Raw genomic sequence first — 22563 nt, forward strand, 5'->3', positions numbered from 1 at the left:
TTAAGCAGGACAGGAACTACATTTCTCTTGCACCATTTTGGATGCTGCTGCAGACTTAATAACTGGGAATTCAGCTTTGGCAGTTAGCAGTGGGAGAATGAGGAGGTGGAATTTTTGTTTAAAAATGCTTTATAATTTTTAGTATGAAGACCTCACCATGTACATACTTGTTTTCTGTTCCCCTTGATCTGTTGCCATTTAATGAACAGCTTGGTTATTTCTTAATAACTCTACAGAAAAGGCCTTGCTGCTTGAGGTTGAGTTAGTTATTTACCAAGAATTTTGTACTTGTTACTATTTCTTTACCTCCTAGAGCTGAGCCTACAATAAGCCCCATGAATCGTCCTGAACTTTGCCAAAGTTCAGATCCATATTTGGATACAAAATGAGTGGCTCGGATCCACTTCTATTAATTCCCCTCTGTTGGCTCCTGAGTTTCTGCTTTAGATCTGAAAAGCAATTCTATAATTGCTTGGTGGGCAAGCATTCATGGAAACAATAGAAATAAGCTTATTATCATACCAGTGTGATAAATTATCATACTGGTAATTTATGATGCCAGATCCTTTCCTGTTTGGACTGCTCTGAGCAGTACTCCGAACAGATTTAGGTTAACTTCTACATTAAGAGTCAATCCTGCTAATACTTATTGTTTATTGCTTCATTGGACTACAGAGTATACCTGAAAAAAAATAGTGTATGTTAATATCAGTGCTGGGGTTTCAGGAGTCATACTGAAGCAGAACACCCTGTTCTGACAAAAGATGGATGTTAGAATCCTCCTTTTAAAGAGAAAATGTCAAGATGAAATCAAGAGCCAGTTTTCCCTAGTGTAATTTCAATGAAATCTAGACAAGAATTTGTCCTGAATATCTTTGAAAATGTCTTATGTATGTTAAATTGGTAATACTTTATAGATTTTTCTGTTAAGAAAACAAACAAAAGGGAATGGCAGATATAATTGGAAACTTTGTTAATTTTTAAAATTGGAAACTCCTCCATTCTATTTGTTGTGATGCTCCATTTTTTGAACACTTTATTTAGCACCATATAGTCACTGTTGTGGATTTCCTCAGTTTTGTCAGTCAGCAACTCTGGGTTATTTCATTTAGGTGGACAAGCACTTTTGTGTGTGGTTTTTTGTTTGTTTGTTTGTTTTATTCCTGGCCGTACTCATATATGTACATGTGTGATGCTACAGGAACCTACTGCATTTAACTTGAAAAGAAAATAAATGTTATTCAATGTCAAGAAAACTTATGGCTTTAGGTGAAACCCTGCCAAATTTTCCTTTTGATTTCAGTGGGGCCAGGGTTTCACTCGTTGTATACTGAGGTGGTTTGGAAGTTTTTTCAGAGATTTAATTGGCAGAAATTAAAGAAATTTCCATAAAACTGAAACTTTTGGTTGAAAATAATTTTCACAAATTATTTCTGAAGTAACTGCATGGAACAAAAAACTCCCTTTTAGTTTTTGAATTGATCCCACATTTTCACTTGGAGTTCATACAGCATTTTAAACTGCATGTCCTTCTGGTGTCTCAGGCATGCTAATGTTTGATGCTTCTTGCATCCATTCTTTTCTATGGATTACCTGGCCCAGCTACAATCTCTGGCATGTAGCTCAGGTTGGCTGCATTGCATAACACCATGATGTCAAATACAGGATTCTGGGGCTTAGATAGTTCAGTGGTTTAAATAAGCATCACAAATCCATTGCTCCTAAACTTAACTGCATATGTACTAGAAACAAAGGGCTGTGTGAAACATAGTTTAGACTTGGCCATTACTCAGCAAGACACTGTTCTACCACTGCCTCTGTCTCCATCTGAGTAGTGGCAGATGACATTATGCTGTGCAATCTGGTCATGCAAACACCCTGCCTGACATGATAGCTATAAAGAAGAAATATGTTGACCCTGTTGACTGCAGAGATACTGATTCTGAAGCCTGGTGAGGGGGCCATTAACTTTCTGGGTGAAAATGCAACGTTAAATAATTCACTGCTGGTCCTTTTAATGGAAATATCCAGCTTTTAGGGATGGTGGTGGGGCAGGGTTCTCTTGCATTTTCTCCAGTCTGATTGATGCAAATTCTTTTTAAAATATGAAGTCATTAAAGTCAGTGGTAGTTTGGCGAGACCCAGATTCTGTGAGCTGCTAAGTACTGTTGGGTCATACTGGCTTCACTCCTTGCGCTGCTGGATCCAGTTTGCAGCTGAATATTATCCTTGGTTTCCTCGGTAAATTAAGATGTATTTTTATATAAAGCTTTTCTTGAAGAGATCAATCAAGGGGTAAATGAATAGACTCTCTCTTACTCATTTCTCTTCATTCCCTTTACTTATGTGGAGATACATGACTGGAATTCCAGCCACTGCTACTCTGGATTATATTTCAGCACACAGAAGTATGTAAAATCAATGACTTGATGAAAAAGGCATTTAAGCTTAATTCATTTTAAAATGGCTTCTAATGGTTAGAAAATGACATGCAGGCAATACTTTAATCAGTGCCCTAATAGTTTATTACAGGCATACTAATGGTGATTTCCCCCTCCTTTTCCTATAATATGTACAAGCATATCTCAAGTGCAAGTTATTTAAACCTCAGTATTCAGGAAATATCTATGTTCTGCCCTGAACTGTTCAACAATACCACAATGCTCTACAAAAAGACTGGATTGTGGGTTGACTGGGGCTCTCAGTTTTTTTCAGTGTAGCTCAGTTTGTTTTCCATTGCAATAATTCCATCTCCTCAATACAGACACAGAGGTGCTTATTCACTCTTTCAGCCCTGCACATACTGTTGCTTTAACACAGGGGTGGGCAAAATATGGCCTGGGGGCCAGATCTGACCCACCAGGCCATTCTATCTAGAAAATGTAATATTTATTTGCTCATAGCTGCTTGTCAAAGATGACATGAGCCAGGGGCAGTAGGACCCAGAGGAAACTGGTAGCAGGACCCAGAGGCAAGGCCCACCCAGCCCTGCTCCCCCAACCAAAAAGCCGCTGCCTAGCAGAGGCTTCTGGCCTGGGACTGTGGGACTGTTCCTGCTTCCCTGCACTGGAGAGGGAAATGTGGCCCTTGACAGCTTACCAAAACTTGGTAAGTGACCCTCCACCTGAAATAATTGCCTGCCCCTACTTTAACACCATGTAAAGATAAGCCCTAAACCAAGCACCTCATAACTTTTGAAAGGGTTGAAAATCCAGGCCCCAGCCTGAATCCCAAATTTATGAGGAAGGCTTGTGTGTATGAGGTTTCACTTGGAAACTGGGATGCATCCTTTTCTCTATTTCTAAAAATGTTATTTTTCTGTTGTGGATTTTTAAAAAAGTTGTTAATAGAAAAGACTGCAACCTAATTACTAGAAGGCATCTGGAGCACTCCTGTGCTGAGGAAAATGAACCTAAGAAAACAGTTGTCTTTCTCCTGATCTCTTTTAACAACATTGCAGATAGAAAACAGCTTGAAGCTGGCACTGTAAGAAATAAGATTTCCTATTGACAATCCCTTTCTAACAGCTCTGTGATGAACAGTGATGCAGCCTTCCATGGTGGTAAGTTTCAGAAGATGAGTTAAACACAGAAGATAATGGAAAGGATTTTGGTTTGTCAGTTCTTAGCTCCTGCTGTCACAGGATATGAGTTGCATGGGATGTACTTGCCTGATCCTGAAAGGTGATAACTTGATCAGTATATTAGGGGAAGGGGAAGGGGAAGGTAGAGGCAACAACGGGAAACTCTTTCAATTTGCGGTTAGTGTTGGTGCATGTTTACTTTGAAATTTGCTGCTGCTGTCCAGGTAAACTGAGGCTTATTTTGTTCACTGTCTTTCTTCCTGTCTGTCTGTCTTCTCTGTCTCTCTTCTGGACTTGGCCGGGCCATGTACAAATCCCAACCATTCAACAGTACTGGAGAGTAGATAGTATTTACCTCAATAATGGTAGTTTCTTTTCGGTTCTTTTTAACTCTCAATTCAGATGATGGTTCGAAGCCAACACCCACCATGGAGACCCAGCCTGTTTTTGACGGGGAAGGTAAGAGCCTCCTCTTTTTAAGAAAAACTTTTCTCTCTTTTGCTCACACATTTATTATCTAAACACATTTTTTATCCCACAAGTAGAAAAGCCCCCAAATCTTGTAAGTCATCTGCGTTTCAGAGTGCCCTTGGGACATGAGGCACTTTTCCAAATCCTTTCATGTCCTCCCTTCTTCCCTAGTTTCCAACAATAACACCAGTTGGACAGAGCCTTTGGGTAACCTTGGAGAAAAAGGTGTCATGGCTAAAAAATGCTCATTGAGTCAGAAACGTCCGCTTCCTTTCTTCCATCCTTACCCCTGTTGCGCTCTCCACCCCCATGACACTGATGCTGGGAGTTTCATAACCTCTGCAAAACACCAAGGGGAAGAAAATGCTAAACCACGGCCTGCAAATGTTAACTGGGAGGAAAAATGTTGGGAGGCTTATTTATTTACTGCTTTCTTGTGATGCATATACCATTAAACAAATTAAATCAGTGTCCTGGGCCCACCTAATCCTGGGCCCACCAAGGCAGTTTCCTTTCTCAGATGCATTAATCTAAGGATTTCCACCCCCTCCACCCTCCTCAATATGCTGTTGTCTCTCAATCTACTGGACTCTTTGAATTAAAGCAAAGCTTCCAAAATCAGATTTGGGCTGAAACCTGAACCCCAATAAGAACCATTTTGAATGCCATTGCTGGGTAGAGAGAGCTTCAGACTTTAACACTGTCTCTAGGATTGTAAGACTGGTTCAAACCCAGAAATGGATGGGACCTTGCGGGAGTAGATGGTGCTGCTGGTAGCTCTTCTCTTCTCACACAGATAGAAGATTGTGACAATTCTGAGTGAGAAAAAATAAGCTTACTTAGTGGCACAGTTACAATCCCATCACTTCCACTCAGTGAATCTAAGTTTTATAACTTATATGTATTATTTCATATATAAAATTATATGAAAATAGATATAATATCTCAAAACCAACTTTAAAAAAAATCAGAAAACTATACCTGGGGCAAACTGTTGCATTCCCACATAAGTAAACAGAGGCTCAAATCTAGTGGTCTGTCTAATGCTTACATAAATATTGTGCCTTCTGGCAGCCTTTTGGCAACAGTCTGTATTGTATTAAATTGCTGTTTGTAGTAACAGTGTTTATGCCCTTTCACTTTTCCCCAAGGTGGTGATTATGGATATGCAAGGGGAGGAATGCACTGTGGGGAAAAACAGACTAACTATGGGGAATAATTTCCAGACAGATAGCTTTGCTAGTCTGTGCATACCTTGTCAGGAGCTTCTTTGGGGCAGTGATGGAAAGTACCAACATTTGGGACAATTGGACATAACTAGACAAAACACTTAGAGGGCAGAGAACAGTCCTGCCCTTATTCCCCACAGCATAGCTAAGAATCTAAAAGGTCTTGGCTACCTCTCACTTCTGCGCAAGACATGTAAAACACCAAGCCTTTCTGTTTTTGTGAAGATTTTATAATCCTGCACTGACATAGGAGAGAAGACCAAGGCTAGAAAAGGCCTGCATTGCATCCTGAGACCATGCACCTTCATTGCTTATCACTTTTATTTCTTTCCCTGAATCTGAAAATATATTATCTGATCGATTTGTTTTCTTTTTCTCCATGCACCACTCCTGGCAGGAATAGTCAGTTCTGGCTTCTATTAATGATAGCATTGTCTTGTGTGGCTCAATAGAGAAGACAATGTGGGGTAGGAAGCCAGGTGTCCATTTCTTAATTAGGTTCTGACACCGAAACACTGTAAATTCAGATAAGGTTGCTTGGTTTCTTTGCTCTTGTTTTCCGCTAGAGGTACAATTGGATAACTAGACATAGCTATGACTGGGATTCTCAAAGGTGAGTGTGTATGTTAAATGCCCAAACCCTGTCAAATATTGGTAGGATTTAGAGGTTCAATTCCTCTAGACTCTTCTGACAATTACAGCCCCTTATTAGTACACAGTCAGTAAATGATTCTGTTTGAGGTTCCATTTATGGTTGTGCCAGTGCCATGAAAGGTCAGGGGCTGCAAAGGTGTCCTACCAACTCTTCTGTCTTTTTTCCTTAAGTTTACTTTATATATTGGATGCACTTGATGTATAGGTGTCCTACCAAAGGTTTAATTTGAAGGCTATGGAGTCGATGGGGTAGAATGGCCCATCTTTACTAATGGGGAGATGTGTACAAGAATGGGGCTAGAGGAACGCCAGGTAAAGTTGTTTCATAAGGAGGCCAAGATTGTGAGGATGTTCATTTTAGATACTTTGGCTTTTGGGTATGCAATGTCAGGCAGCAAGGGTCTAAATGCCTACAACTGCATTTGAAGTCAGTGATAGCTGTGGAAGCTGAGCACCTCTGTATATGAGACGATTTGCTTTCTTTGATGGCTCACCCACAGTTAGGTTCAAATTTTGGGGTAACTACTGTGTTCACTCCCTAATGCACAACACAGGGTGTCCAGAGCCAGGAAAAACAATTTGATTGATTGACTTCCTGTCCTGCATTTTAATGATTAAAATGTGCGTGTATACACACATGCATGCACACACACACATTCCTCTGAATTCCTTTGCTCCATTTTAGTGCACAAGTTTCAATTCCCTTTATAGTGAATCCCACTTCAGTTGAGGTCAGGTTGTGAAGAATACCATTTTATTTATTTCACTACATGAAGGTCCCTCTGTGTCTTTAAGGTTTTTATTTTTTAGTTAAAATAGCTATTTATTCTCCCCCCAACATACACACACGCATGCACGTACTTTTGGGCTCTATTATTTTTGGAAATTTGCTATATTTTATTTTAATGTATAAGCCACATTCATTCCTGAAAACAATGTGTTTTTTAAGCAGCTTATCTTTCTGTTGCACTTCACCTCCCTTTGCACTAGGAATCTGCTTTTTCCAGGAATCTGATCTGGTGGGAGGAGAAAGCAATTTAAAAATTGCTCGTATCCAGGTTAACAGAATGGAAAATGCATTTGCATGACAGATCCCTTCAGCTATATCCTTCCCCACTGCCCCTTCTTCCTTATCTTCCTCTCCCATACCTGGTCTTTTTTATGCTCCTCAACCTCCTTGCATTCAAGAAATACAGTAATGTCCCTTGAGCCTAGTCATTGCATGGACATCCACTTCCTATCACATTGCATCACCTAGGATGCAAAACTTAGAACCAAGGTAAAAATTGCACCTTAAATTTGGGGCTTTTGGAGCTCTTTTCCTCCATCATCCCCCAGCTTTATTTAATATGTAGGCCCTGATCCTCTCCAACTGAAACAGTGGGAGTTTTCTTGTTGATTTATCTGTGGGTATAGAAACGTCATGATTAAAGTAGCAGGAATACTAATACAGTGATATCTAGATAAGAGTGGTAGTTAGCTATGTTAGTCTAAAGTCAGAAATTACTATGTAAGAGACTGTATTAAAGCAACCTCTTACCTAAACTGGGATACCATTAATATTGCCATATGAAAAATTCTCATTTTAGTAACCTGTAGGAACACTATAGGTGAAAGATATTATCAAGGAATAGCATTTCTTCCTCTCATTCTGTCTTTTTCCTTAAGTTTACTTTATATATTGGATGCACTTTGAATGTAGTCATTTTCTCTGGTGTAGTCAAATTCTACTTTGCTGAACAGACCTTTATAAGTTTCAACAAGTAGAGCAGAAAGATCTTTGAAAATGTATATTTTTAAAGTGTTTAAATAATCAGGAACTAGCATTTAAAGTCAGTTCCAGTGAACACTGGAAAAAATTGTTTTAAAATATTCAAGTTGCCCATGTCTGTCTGAGGGATTATTTCAGGTGCCTCTCTACTTGATCTTTATTATAACATATTGGTTAAACAACCATTCAATGTCATTCCTTTGAGGGATTAAGGCAGGTTTTAGTGTTTTGAACTTAAGAGGTATTACATGCTTCATCCAAGGATCTCAATGCACTTTGTAAAATGCATTTATCTTTAGTGAATCGCATGCATGTTCTTTAAATGCTTTCTTTTAAGTGTTCCCAGCAGTGCTCTGCACTTCTCTATTTATTTTTGTTTTTTTAATATGGACCTAATATGAGGAAGTGGGTGGTCAGCTGCTCTTTGGCTTCTAGGATAATATTTGGATTCCTGATTTGAATGATTTTTGCTGGATTTTTTTTCTATCCCTTGATGGAAAGCATGATGTGCTACAGTACTCAACACAGTCTCTACCTTTTCCAAGTCAGGTTTGAAAGATACTAGACAGGATAAGAAGAGAGGAGAAAAAAAGCCCACATACTTCATGTAGATGGACTACCTGGAAAGAAAAAATGGAGCATATGTGTGTGTGGTGGGAGATAAAGGTCCATATTGCAGAAAAGAAATACTAAGGAACCCTTGAGGACAATCCAAGTCCCAAGAAACAGGATGTTTCAACCTGAGACAACTCTTCCTCTATGATGTTGCTGCCTCCACTGGTGGCTTCTTTTTGACAGTGTTTCTTTTCTGTCTTTCAGAAATCACAGCTCCCACACTTTGGATTAAGCACTTGGTCATTAAAGATTCCAAACTGAATAGCTCCAGCATGAGAAACTCAGGTAATGCTTGCTTTAAAAACATTTGGAATGTAACTAAAGAGTGATTCCTTATTTCACAGTATTTTTCACTTTGTGCATGCTTAACTCCAATAGCAGTGCTGCTTTGTCACAACATTGCAGAGCAGAAATCTGAGTACACTAACAAGAGAGTCCTCTTCATTGTGCTCCTAAAGTCAGAGTAGGTATATGCTGAGGGCTGTGCCTTCCCTCAAACAGGTATTGAAGGGAAACTGGGTTTCTAGGGTTTTATTGCCTCACCATAGGACTGCCACCTACTTTATTTCACTTCCACTCTCTTCCCTCTCATACTTTTCCAGGCTAAATTTTGGTGGAATATTCTTGCTGCAATGTGTGGCTTACATAGGACTGAGGTTGCTCCTGTGCCTAGGTTCTAGTATTTGTGATGTTCTTATAGCGAAAGAATGCTATGAGAAGAGGCTGAGGGACCTGAATCTCTTCAGTCTCCACTAGAGGAGACTGAGGGGGGATCTTGTGGCTGCCTGCAACCTTGTCAGGGGCCACCAACAGGGATTTGGGGAAAGTCTGTTCACCAGGGCCCCCCTTGGAGTCACCAGGAACAATGGCCACAAGCTGAGGGAGGATAGGTTTAGGTTAGATATTAGGAAGAACTACTTCACTCTAAGGGTGGCCAGAGCCTGGAATAGGCTTCCCAGAGAGGTGGTACTCTCACCTTCCCTGGAAATCTTCAAGAGGAGACTGGATGGGCACCTGGCTGGGGTCTTATGACCCCTTCCACCTCCAGTGCTCCTTCCTGCCCATGGCAGGGGGTCGGACTCGATGATGTGTCTAGGTCCCTTCCCACTCAGTGATTCTAAGATTCTATGCTTTGGGTGACCAGAGGGAACTTCCATCATACTATGTTTTAAGGTACCTTTTTTCTAATGATCCTGAAAGGTACATGATATAAGTGTTACTGGGTTTTAAATGAATGAATATAGAGAATTCTTACTTTCTGTAGCAGGTTGAGAAGGAATACCCATGTATATAAGACACCATGGAAAAAATGAATGTGCAAAGAGTAAAACATCACAGGTAGCAGCATGGTGGGGGTGGCTCAGGTAGGAAGAGAGCAAAGACGAGGAAGCAGGTAGTAATAAGAACATCTATACAACAGGAAGTGGAAATTGTAAAAAAGAAAAAAAAAAAAAGATCTCAGATTTTGATAGAAGAGTGGGGAAAAGTTACGAGAGGGACATGGGGTCTGAACAATAAGATAAAATGACTGTTATCTGTGTACATTTTTGCCTTGCACTGAAGGAAAACAAGATAGATGATGGGAATTGGGAGGCTAGAAAAGATTAGGATGCCAGAGATGGCCGCAGTTTTGGTTTACAGTTCTGAAAAACTTTTGTCACCATCAAACAAGTTTTTATAAACAGTTAAAAAGTACATCTGCAATAGCTCATGTAAAATTTTACTAGATTACTTGGGCTAGGGACAGACATTCAAAAAGCCTGAGCCTGAATTGATTTACTCTTTGCAGGTTAATCTAAGCCGTGCAGCTTAAACTGATTAATAACTGGACAAACATTCTCTGTTAAATCAGGAAATGCAGGCATGTGCCTGCAGCGGCTTAAGCCAGAATCCAGAGGTTACTAGAGCATGCCTGGCAGCCACTGCCAAAGGGGAGGGAAGAGAGATTCCCTCCCTGCTAGAGCGGAGGAGCCAGGCACCAGCTGGGGCTAGCAGGACACACAGGATGCCAGCTACCAGCCTGGGGGTGTGAAGGGGAGGAGCTGCTGCCAGACTGAGGAGAGGGGATGGAAAAAAACTCCCTTGTCTGAAGCAAGCATGTATTGAACACAGCAATTTGCAAAGCATACAACAAGGAATTATCAAAACTTTTCCCCTAAGCTAAGATACAGCCCAATAAAACACAGCATACACAACTTAGTCTAACTTAAAATGTAAAGAGAGAGCCTTGCATAAGTCTTACTAATCCTAAGGGCAGAGGCAGGCATCCAGAAAGGCTTTGTTTAGGTTTCACAGGTTGTGCTTTATAATGTAAATGTATATAGTTCTCTGCATTGTTTGGTCTGCAACCTCCAGCTGGAAGCTATCTACAACTTCCCTTAACTCCATCTCCAGCACGTATGCATGTTGATTGTCAGGTTTTTGCCAACACTTCCCACCTCTCAGGTTGGTCCTGCAGATCTTAGCTCTGGACTCAGAGGTGCAGGTCTTGGATCTGCACACGGGGAACTAGCTTGCCTCTCTCCCCTGCTCCAGGACCACTGTGGAATTAATCCCCACCCTGGAGGTGTGGCTGGGGCTGCCAAACCCCAGGTGCAGTCCACAGGGCTTGCAAGAGGGGCCAGGCAGAGCGGAGGGAGAGGGGATGGAGGGAGGAATTTGCCACAGCAGCCATGGCAGGCCAGCGTCTGGCCATGCCCCACCCCTGCCCAGCTAGAGAGTGGAGGGGAGGGGCCAGCCCAGCTCTCTAGAGCAGAACCCAGCCCAGAGAGCATGCTGGGATACTGGGGGTCTCTGATTTAACTTAAACCAGCAAGGAGTCTGGGACAGATATTGCATAAGCCGGTTTGAGCCAATCGATTAAGTCTGATACTACATTCAACCAGGTTTATCTCAAACTGGTTTCAGCCATTTTCAAAGTGATTTATGTGTCGTGAATGTCTGTTCTGTTACAGGTTTAAACCAGTTTCTGATCACTTAAACTGGTTTGTGTATCTCTAGCTTTGGGAGGCAGTGCAAACTACTGCTTAGTGTGCTAGACTCTTGGTTTTCTTCTTAGTATACCCACTGTCTCTGTGGCCTTGGGAAGTTCACTTAACCTCTCCATGTCTTTTCCCTATGGTAAAGTAAATGTGATGCTTTTCTGGCAAAGCCTGCTATATTGCTGCCATATAGTCAGTGTAGACAAAAAATATTAAGCTGGAATCAGAATATAAGAAGTCTGACTGCCAGTCTTCTGCCCTAACCACTAGATATTCATAACTTCATGACCTTCAGACTGGGTTTATAGCACTTTTGGTCTGTGATGATGCCCTCTCTGAAGACACCCCTTCCCCCCTGCTGAAACTTTACCTTGTGTGGAATCATTGTGCTTGCTTAGTGATGTTTTAAGTGTAGAGCAAATACCACCTGTGCTCTGTGAGCTGCCAGTGGTACAATTCAAGGCAGTGGGTCTGCTCTCCAGAGCCCTATAGAGTTTTGTCCATGACTGTTTTGGAAATCAGTCTCTCCTTAAGTCACTATCCTGGCCACTGAGATGAGATGAGATGCTCTTGCTTCCAGTTCCCAAGTTTAAATTCTGGGAGGTGATTAAAGGGGTGTCCTTGGAGAATGGGGTTTTGGTTCTTACTCTTCCTTGGCCTGAGACATCCCAAGTTTGTTGATGTTCAGGGTGTGCTGCAAGGGCTATCTGTTTGAACAAACTTTTCCTCGGGAAGCTCCCTTGTGTAAGAGGGAGGTTGCTTGGGAAGGAGCTCCTTTCGTGAGATTTGCTTTTGTCTATTCTAGTCTTACTTGATGATTTCTTCTCTTTTATTTTTTTTAAAGCTACTCTAAACTAACCCATAGGCTGCAATGGGTTTTTATTTTATAAATCCCAAACTAATTCTTCCCTTGAGAATGAAAATGAGTGTAAAGAGGCAGCTGTCATAGCCAGCTAAAACAGGCTGGTTGGATAGGCTCAGTGAACATTACTGATGCTTCTATAAAATTTATTTGCCCTAATACCTTGTAGTTGATTAAGAGAAGTTAGTGATTCTAGGCTCAAATTTTCATACTGTGCCACACAAACAAGCAGTCATTTCTATTTGTTACTATAAATTATTAACGTTGGGAAATGCTGCTTCATGAAAATGAGGTTATGGAACAGCTGACACATTTTAAACATACAACTCTCAGCTTCCTCCCTGCTGTTTTTCTTTTTGGGTCTTTGGCATACGTGGCAAAGGACAGCATCAAACATTTAGGATCTGTGGGTGAAAACTTTGGTATAAGAGCTAAGTAGCATTATTAATGAAAAATATTGCATCTTTAAATGTCCTTTAATTTGTTTACCCACTGTGAAACACTAATCTGAATTAAATTGGACATCCAAAATTAGTGGATGCTTTTGGTAATTTTAGCCCTTAACAGCTTGAGATCTTCCTGTACAGTGTATTTCCATTTTTTCTTGTGTGATGTTTCATGTTAGGGTTAGAGTAAATTTTTACTACCATAGTGTTAGACTTTGTTTTTAGTGATTGCTTGGATGTATAGCCTGAGTCTGCAGCTCCTGTATTTATGTGGACAAGTGGCTTAAACCCTTCTTGCTACAACTAATGGAATAACCTGAAGTTACAGGTGGAAAAAACCTACTCACTCATTTCATTTCACCATTTGCTTCTCCCCCCACTCTGACCATTGCCTGTTTACTCCATACAATGGATAATAGTTTCTAGCATAATTTGAGTCCCTCAAGCAATAAAGCATTTACCACTTCCTGGAGGCAGCTATTCTGTAATCTGATATGACTTGACTCCAGACAGGTTTTCCTAATATAGAACTTACATTTTCTTTTTTATTGATTTATCCTTACGACTTCCAGGTTCTACCTCTTTGTATTACCCTAATTCATTCCTTGGTGCTGTTGTTTGTCGTCTTTTTTTTTTAAACCTGGTTCCTGGGCCATCCGTAAGTCATTTAGCCATGTATTCAGAACCTAACAGAGTTCAAGCAATTATTGTTTTAACAGTAACTGTAATCTGCACTTGTATTGGACAGCCATGGGACAACATACTGTGGCCACATCCATCATGAGAAGGGTATAGAAGTTGCCTACCAGATCAGACAAGTGTCTTTCTGATTTGGCTATTTTCAGATGATTCAGAGAAGGCTGCTAGTATTCTCCTAATGGACTACGAACAAAAATTGTTTTTGTGTACCTTTGTTTATAGCTTCTGTCAACTAGACGTTATTATGTAATCTTTAGTATCCACATGATTTAACAAAAATGCAGGTGAAAAGAATGGGACTTGGGATTTCATAGTTTCATAGTTTCTAGGGTTGGAAGGGACCTGAGCAGATCATCTAGTCTGACCCCCTGCCATGGCAGGAAAGAATACTGGGGTCAAATAACCCCAGCAAGATGTTCATCTAACCTCCTCTTAAAGACCCCCAGGGTAGGGGCCAGCATTACTTCTCTTGGAAGCTGGTTCCAGACCCTAGCCGCCCTGACTGTGAAGTAGCGCCTCCTGATATCTAACCTAAACCTACCCTTCTGGATTTGGGCCCTGGGGCTGTGCACCACCCCTGCCTGGTGCTGTGTGCTGGAATTGGGCTCCAGGGCCCTGCACAACACCCCATACCTGTGTGCCAGGATACCCCTGTATACCTGATCTAGTTTACAGGGCCATGGCCTGCAAGACTCCCCAGGGACCTGTGGGGAGCCCTGCAAACCAGATGACATGGCACTGAGCCTGATCTGGTCCACCACCCGTGTGGTTGAGCACTCCTGAATTTAAATGTTCACTGAAGCAGGCCTGGAACTCAAGTGTCTCTTTTCCCAGGTGAGTGTTCTGCCCTGGGATGAGGCAGGTTTCTCCGTCATCCCCTGTCCCCCACTCCCTCAATACCCCAGTAGGCCTGTTCCACTTAGCATGGATTACTGATGTCAATATTACTGAGTCAAAGAGCAAGAGCATGAGAGGGACTGTTGTTTGGTGGTGGGAGACCTGGGTTTCGGTCCCTGCTCCAATGAATGTTTGCTTATTTTTCAAAGTGGAACAGCATTGGCAGGAGTACCCTCCTTCCCATCCCACAGTGCCTTTATAGCATGGAGGTTTGACCACTTTCCTGGGTGGTAGGAGATGTGAGCATGTTGAAAGCTTCTCAGGAATAGTTGTCTCCCAGATCTTAAGTGAATCCCTTGTTTGCTCTGCTTAGTGGAATGTGGATGCCACCTTTCCAGTAATTCTGTGGATTTAGCCTTCATTTCACTCATCTGTCTTAAATTCCCTCAAATCAAATGTTTTTGGTCAAATGTCAAAATCTGGTCAGACTCATTTGAGCCAAACTTTATTCAGTTTTTTTGGTTCATCTGTTGAACCAAATTATAATTATACATACATGGCCATATAATATATGTGGCACTTTTCTTTACATATTGTGTAGGAGTGGTAGTTAGAAAGACCCTATCTTCAAATCTGCCATGATTTGAAAAGAGAGGGATGATGATTCTTTCTGGATTGTCTGCCCTTCTTCATCCTCCCAGCTGAAATAGCACTGTGGATACCTTTGCTGTTCGTTATAAGCCATGCTTTGGGGTGATGCCTGAAAATGCATTTTATTACTAAAAAATAAAATAAAATCCAACTGTTGCTCATTTGTGAGCGCCCATCTTCACCAAGAAATTCATGGCTGCTCCTTGACTTTCAGAACTGGGTCGTCTTCAAAACCGTTCATGCTACTAAGTGATTTGGTTTTGGGTTAGAGAGAGATTCCAACGATGTATCCAACCTACCCTGACAACCTTTAAGAAAACCACAGGGTGATGTAATGAGCTCATGCATGGAAAAATAAACAGCTCTAGGAAAACCAGCAGTAGCAGCCTCAAGTAAATACTCTGCAGTCACTGGGGTTTTGAACATGACGTTATTTGAAAGGAAGAATGAGTAATATATTAAGGTTAGCAGCTGAAGACAGGTTTGTGTGTGTATGTTTTTTTAGAAATCTTGCTGTTTATTTCAAAATCCTACTTCTTGGATGAATTCCAATTCCATGTGGGTTGTTCTGGGCGTCTAGAGGCTGTTTGGGCATCCTTAACTTACAGCTTTTCAGTGATAAAAATGTCTGTTTTTTGAAGCTGTTTAGCACAGGGCAAAGCTATAAATGAGTTCTGAAGAATGGCTCACAGACTAGAATCCTGTTGTTCACATTTAACTTGCTGAGCCTGATCCTCAAGGTGACTTGTATGGATGTGTAAGAGTTAGCAGCCAGAAAGCTGGGTGTCAGATGTGCAAGGAAGCAGAAACAGCAGGGCCTCTTGAGATTTAAACTTGTGCATCTCCATGTACAATACGGAGGTCGCCACAGCTCATCACACTAAAACAGTATGGGTGCCCAGTGAATGTTGCTGGAGCATACCACATTCCTTTCCAAATAGCTGCAACCTGCTTGAGAAAAACAGCAGGCAATCTTTGCTAATCCTTGGTGGTGAAGATTCAGTCCCTCATCATCATACCTCTGCATATATGCACATAGTTTCTGCAAGCCAGGTCTTTTTCCTCTGTCTTTGTTTATTGCCTTGATTAGGTGCTTATAACTAATAGCTAATGCCCTAATTGTATGCCTTCCTCTAGGACAGGGAACAGGGATAATTCTCTGGATAGAGCCTGATACTGTCTTGGGCTTCATGTACACTTAAGGTGTGATTAACCAGTTCACCTGGCCACATGTTCAGTCAGAAAATAAAAAGACAATAAAAAGAGGAATAAACTACAAAGTTATTCCAACTATTTTGTGAAATAACTTTGTAGCTGCTTCATATCATGCCATTCATTGAATATATGGTCAGGGGTCCCTGTGATTGGGAGTCCTGTCAGCTGATTGGAGACCCACACCCCTTTTGTGGCTGGGAGATAGCAGCAGCTATGGTCTCCTTGCCACTGGGACCCCTGGGGTGCTCCTGCAGCTGGAAGCCCTAGTCCGCTGATGGGGTGCTTAGTCCTGGGCACTTATGGTGAGCCCTGTCAGCTGACCCATGCTCTCAGCCAGTGGATCTTGCTTCTTGCCAGTGCAGGAGGAATCTAGGTTCAGGCTTCTCCTGCACTGGCAATAAAGTGCGATGGGATCTAATATGTGATCCTTACAGTCACGACTCCTGCCATGTATGTGTGGCATGACAGAAGGTGCTATTGTGTGAATTGTACATTAGATCCTTATGTCTTTACCTGCAAGTGTAGAGGGGCCCTTGGTTTATCACATTGTTTCTTGCTGGCTGTAACAAGATGGCAAACTCTAAAACTCTGTGTACAAATTCAGGGGTCTTCTGTTTTGTGTCTTTGATGCCAAAGCCCTGCTTTTGGAATAAAGGTATTTATTACTTAGTCAGGTGACTCTGGCCAAGACGTTGAGGAAGTTAGGACAGAGGAGCTCTTGGAGGGAAACCAGGGGCAGGCAAAACTGGGGAAGAAGTGTACACTGAGGGTTATATTTTGTTGTTTGAGATTTTCCTATTATCAGTATTGCCCAGGAAACTGGCAAGGCTGGACTTCAACCCCCGGACTAACATACTGTGTTGAGGATGGGAAAGCACTGAACCCATTTATATTTCTGGGTTGAACTGATTATCATTTTGGAGATGGGGAGGGAATGTGGCAGATTTTTTTTTTTTTCTTCATCTGGTTCTTTGGGTCATGCCCCACCCCTCTCAGCCTCTCTAGCTAACCAGTTGCTCCTCCCGTGACTCATGGAATCTACCTGTTTTTCCATCTCTCTGTCTTAGGATTTCTGAGTCTACATGGCTCTGGACTTGACTTCTATTGCCACCAAGACCTTTGCTCGCCCTCCTTATTGCCACCAGGCTACCTGGGTCTGTGCTGGTCTTAAATACGCTCCATCTCTTTGCCAGCCACATTGAACTTACCACATTAATATATGGTGGATTGTAGGGCATCCAAAACCACGTTCTACAATTGCACATTGGTAATAGGCAAAAGTCTTGGTAATTGGGACATCAGCTGGCAGATTGGCAGGAAGATGGGACATTTGTGCCTCATGAGAGCAGGAGAGGGGGAGCTGATATCAGCAATGAATGGACAGAACAGAGACAGAAACTGGACTCTGGGAGAACTTAACCAGATGCAAATCTAGTTTTAGTGAAAGCAAAGCAAATTATATGCTGGGGCACTCAGAATCCGAGAGAGAAATCTATGTCCACAATAGAGACTTGCTCCCACTGGCATTGTCTTTGTCCCACATCACTGCCTCTATCTCCTCCCACCATGTATACAAAAAGGTTAAAGCATGGTAACTCTGCAGGGGTACAAAGGAGAGAGAATAAAACCCATCTGCTGCATCAGGGGAAGGGGCTGAGGGGAGGGAAAAGGTGCACAGACAGCTTGTGGTCCAAAGTCTTGCGCAGCAGTTGAGCATCCCTCTTGGGTGTAGTGCTACATCTTGAAGGTGCAGCTATCTTCCTCCCTGTACAAAAGCTCCATGCTTGGTCAGAGTGCTATCCAAATGGAATACTTTGCGCTCAGATTTCTCTCTCCTTATTTTTAGAGCAAGTGTTTTTCTGTTTGGCCTTTCTGGTAGGTGTAAAGCCAGCAACCTGAACTAAGAAATCTCTGTTCAGGAGAAACTTCATGAGTATAAAACTTCACCAGTGCCAAGTTACTCCATCACTTGCCCACTTTTCTTTTCCTTTGCACTGTGAAACTACATGTCACTTTCTGGTGAATTCCTGCTTTGTTTAAACCTTGGAAGCCAGATGACAGATGATCTCTTGCACCCCTGTACTCCCCTTGCCCCCCCCACTCTCTCTTCCCCCGCACCCTACTCCCCCACCCCAGTTACAGCTGCAGTCCAGTCACTCCTTTTCTTGGCTTCTGCTGTCTGGGAGAGTCAGACTCCATCAAAAAATCTCATATGGAGATGCTATTGGAAATTAGAAATGGAGTGATATATCATTAGCAAGTGTGCTCCTTTAGCAGACCATGGTGTGACAGGTGTGGCTGAGAAGGGAGTATGCAATGTGGAGTGGGGTGGGGGAGGGCAGTGGAAGAGTTTAGGCTCTGGACCCTTCTCAGACAGCCAGCAAACGAAGTCATAAATAATGTGCCACTGGGGACCAGTTAATCCACTCTATGAAAAGGTGCAAAGTATACAAGTGGGAAAAATAACATAGTATAATAATCGACATGCAACCCTAGGTGCTAAACCATATGCAGCTAGGCAAATAAATGAGGCACCCCCTTAGCGCTATGTGATAAATCATTCCCAAAGAATTCCGTCTCCCCTCACTCCCAAAGAAAGAAAACAAATTACTCTAGACACAGAGTCATAACTGCTACCCCACAGCTGCCTGTTAAGTAAAATAGGCTGGAGAGAGAGGAGGGGGATGGGGAATCCAGAGGCAGAAAGAGCTGGAGCAAAATAGTTTGCTAAAACCCTGTGGATTTCCATTTAAGGTTAAAAATAAAAACCAGGTGGGTCAAATTCCTCTCTTGTAGAACTCAATCAAGGATTGGGTGGGAAGGTATTACACCAACAATTAACTTGGTCCCTTGTGACAAGAAGAGGTTGGAGAGATCACATTTGCTTTTTGCAGAGGCTGTTTCATGTGAAAGGGTGATGGGAGCAAGCTGAGTAATTGCCCAAGCTGTCAGGAGCACCCACGCACAGGTGCCCTCTCATTTATTCCGTCCACATAGTTTGTGTTTTTTTGCACAGACAACATGTGAGTGCCCAGGTATCCTGGGAAACTCTGAGTGGAGGCACAGTGTTCACAGAAGCCCTAAGTCAGGGTGGGCACCAAGCAGCATGGGTGCCACAAGAGGCATGGCCAGCCTATGTGTGTGTGTAGCACAGGCTGGGGAGGGAACAAGCAGTACTGTGGTGGGGAAGGGAGCAAAAGGCAGAGCAGCAGCTCAAGTAGGGAGTATAGGGCAGGGAGCAGAAAACAGAGGCAGATTGGGTAAGGGAAACAGATCAGATTGGCACTAAGGGGGAGTGGGAGGCTAATTTGTGGCACACCTTCCCAAAAGATTGTCCCCACCTGTGGCACACCTTCCCAAAAGTTGTGATCTTCCTTAGATCCTTTCTAAACATGGTTCAGTTATCCAGAGTTATAGGTACTTCTAAGGTGCTGATCAGCATTGTGCTCAAACACCAAAGGTGGTTCTTACAATAGTCATTCAAACAATGTTGCAGACAAGCTAGCCTTAATCAGATTAAAGTTTCTTACCTACTGCCTTACATCTATGCCCTCAAACTACTGTGGCATCCTGAACTGCTATATTCCAGCCAGCCAGCAGAAGCAGGTGACTCTTTCCAACAGTACAACAACAGCTTTTCTACTGCTAACGTAAAGGTGTGTGGAAGTGGGAAGGGTAGAGGTTGTGAGTTCTCCCCAGAGCAGTTGAAAAGACTAGGATGGAAGCACCTACAATTCTGCTTTTGCTTACTATAGGTTCATTTTTCAGTTTTGGAGGGGGAGCTGAAACAGAAGAGTGAAAGCAAGGGGGGGCTAACAGACGTGTCCAAATGAGGCAGTTAACCAGAAGTTCACTGGCCACATGAAGTGCTGAGAAATTGTAGTAGAGAAAAGGGAGTAAGAGAAACCCATCCACTCCCTCAGAAATAGGAGAAAGAACATCTAAGATGAAGTGTTTTGACTCAGATGCTGGAAATGCATCTTCTGGTAAGTGAAGCAGGCCTGAAGTAAAGTATAGATCTGGATTCAGATTTAAGCCTTTTCACTTTGGGAGTGTTCAGATGTAAAGTTCTGTTTTAGCCTGTTACAGAGGTTTGGATATACCCCTTATGGTCACTAAATGGTAACCAGGCTGGGTAGGAAGATCAGACCCCGATCCAGACTTCCTCAACATCCAAGAAATTCAGCTTGGATGTGGGATCAGAGAGGAGGGAATGGAGGGAGAGAGAGAGAGAGCTTGGTTTAAGCCACTCTGCTCTTAGGGATTTCGGATTGTGTTTGCAGAGATCAGCTCAGTGGTCCAAGTTCTAACCCATCTTTCCAATAACGATCAGGAACCACTGATCTAATCCAGTTAAGTCTTTAAAATACAATCCTAGAAATGTGGAAGGGATTTAAGAGACTATCTATTCCCTCCCTCTGCATTGGATCAAGTATACCTAGACCATCCCTGACCGATCTTTATCTCAGAGGCATTGGTAGCCATTTCAGTGCCCTAGGCAAAGCAGGGAGAGGGGGAGAAGGGGCAGAATGTTACCTGCCATGGTGCAGGCTTAGCACACGCCAGTTTCTGCTGTAGTGCAGTCTTGGGTTGCTGTGTCTTCAGGACAGCCTCCCAGGGTACAGGGTCTTGGAGATTTACTATTCTGCCAACCCTTCTTCATTGGTGCCTGAGGATGGTGCCCCTCTTGCTGCATTATGCTACTGTTTTATTTAATATGTTTATAAAGCCTTTAGTGACAGGGATTCCAGAACGTCCCTTGGTAGCCTTTTCAGTCACTAACTATCTGTACAGATGGATTAGATTTTAGGAAATGTTTTCTAAATCTCTCTAGCTGCAGATTAAGTTGATTTACTACTTCCCCTGTCCTCAGTAGCCAGGGAGAACAATTGGTTGCCTTTTTTTTTTTTTTTTAAATAGCAATCTTGTCCATACTGGATGGGTGTCATTTTACCACTTCAATTTTCTCTTTTCTATACTGAACACACTCAGTTCCTTTCCTTACAGATATTGTTTATTAATCTTATATTTTTATGATTATTCTTTACTACAGTTCTTGTTGCTCTCTTCTTCTGGACTTTTTTCAACTTATCTTTCTCTTAAAGTTGAGGCCTGTCCAGTCCCAAGAAGGAAATAATTACTTACTTTGTCTTGCCTATGACACTCCTGTGAATGCAACCCAGAATTGTTTGCTTTTTTTGCAACAGCAGCATATGGTTGACTCACAGATTCTGTTTTTGGGTCTCTGTAAACCTCCACATCCTTTTCTGCCATATTCTTCTTACCCAGTTACTTTTGATTTTGTATTTGTCCACTGGATTTCTTGTTTCTGAGCCTACCATTTTGCACTACTGTTGATTGAATTTCATCTTAAGCATTTCAGACCAATTTTCCAACTTACTGAGATTTATTGGCCTATGTAGCAGTGATCCTGCCTTGAGCAGGGATTGGACTTGGATGACCTCTTGAGATCCCTTTCAGCCCTACTTTCCTACACTCTTATGATTCATCTGAATTCTAATGCTGTCCTTCAAAGTGCTTGTGACCATGTCATTGTAATATTGTAAGTACTCTGTGTTCTATCATCCAAGTTGCTAATGCAAATGTTGAATAGTACTGGATCCAGGACACACCCCTGTAGGACACCGCTTGATGTGTTCTTCTGTTCTGACCAAGAGCTATTGAATTGATCTTTGGTTCTCTGTGTGCTTGTTTGTGTGTGTGTGTGTGTTTCGCCCACCCATTTGTGAACCCATTCTAAGGTGACCCATTCTAGGATGCTTCAGTGGCCACCCTAGTAGTAACCCATTTGCCCAAGAGGAACATGCAACTCCTCTGGCAGTTTAAGCCTCAGTAGCAGCCACCTTTATTCTGTAAGCCTGCTACTGATCCCCAAGATAAGGGCTTCAGCCCCCTTCTGTGGCTCCCTGGTCTTAGATCGTAGTAAATCCTTAAATAGAATTTTGCACTGCACTGTATATACAATAACTCTCCACTCCTCCTGTGGAAGAAAGCCAGCAGTTTGGCACAAATGGTATTGCCAAGGGATACATTTTAACTCTTTAAAAATGAAGTTTCTAACTAAGGTAAATCTCTAGCACAGTTTTGCCAATAGACAACAGAGCAAGAATTGACATTTTTCAACTAAATAATTTTTCATTGGAAAACACCCATTTGTCTAAAGCAGGGACCAGCAACCTTTATAAGCTGCAGGCTGGAACAACAGAGCTCCAGTCTGGCAGGGGCCAGGCAGCTTTGGTGGTATATCAGCAGTAGAGCAGGAGGGGTTTGTCTGTAGCTGTGCTTGGGCCAGGCCTCTGGCTCTGATGCAACTCCCTACTTGCTGGAAGCTGTGCCTTCATTGCAGCTGAGGAGTGGGATGTGGGGAGAAGCAGTGACGACATGGGCACAGCTTCCAGCCCCAGCATGGGCACTGGCACAGATAAAGCCCTCTGGTTCTGTGGACCAGATACAGTGGCTCTGCAGGCTGGATCCAGATCCAAAGTAATTTTTTTTTTAATAGGAAAGTTTTCTCAGATTTAGGATGGA

The 22563-nt window shown here is 42.4% G+C and overlaps 1 protein-coding gene across 4 annotated transcripts in view; it reads left to right on the forward strand.

The window, feature by feature from the left end:
• Positions 1–22563, forward strand: part of SMOC1 (SPARC related modular calcium binding 1) — a 206513-nt gene that overhangs the window by 139553 nt on the left and 44397 nt on the right. For 3 of the 4 annotated variants that reach the window (XM_090033239.1, XM_090033241.1, XM_090033243.1), the window contains exons 6-7: positions 3953–4042; positions 8528–8608. In XM_090033239.1, coding sequence (XP_089889365.1) covers positions 3953–4042; positions 8528–8608 — 171 coding nt within the window. The remainder of the gene's footprint in view (positions 1–3952; positions 4043–8527; positions 8609–22563) is intronic. The other variant, XM_090033242.1, reaches the window with a different exon arrangement.

This window comes from Crocodylus siamensis, chromosome 2, assembly GCF_052110815.1.
Source record: "Crocodylus siamensis isolate JL-2025a chromosome 2, ASM5211081v1, whole genome shotgun sequence".
NCBI lineage: Eukaryota > Metazoa > Chordata > Crocodylia > Crocodylidae > Crocodylus > Crocodylus siamensis.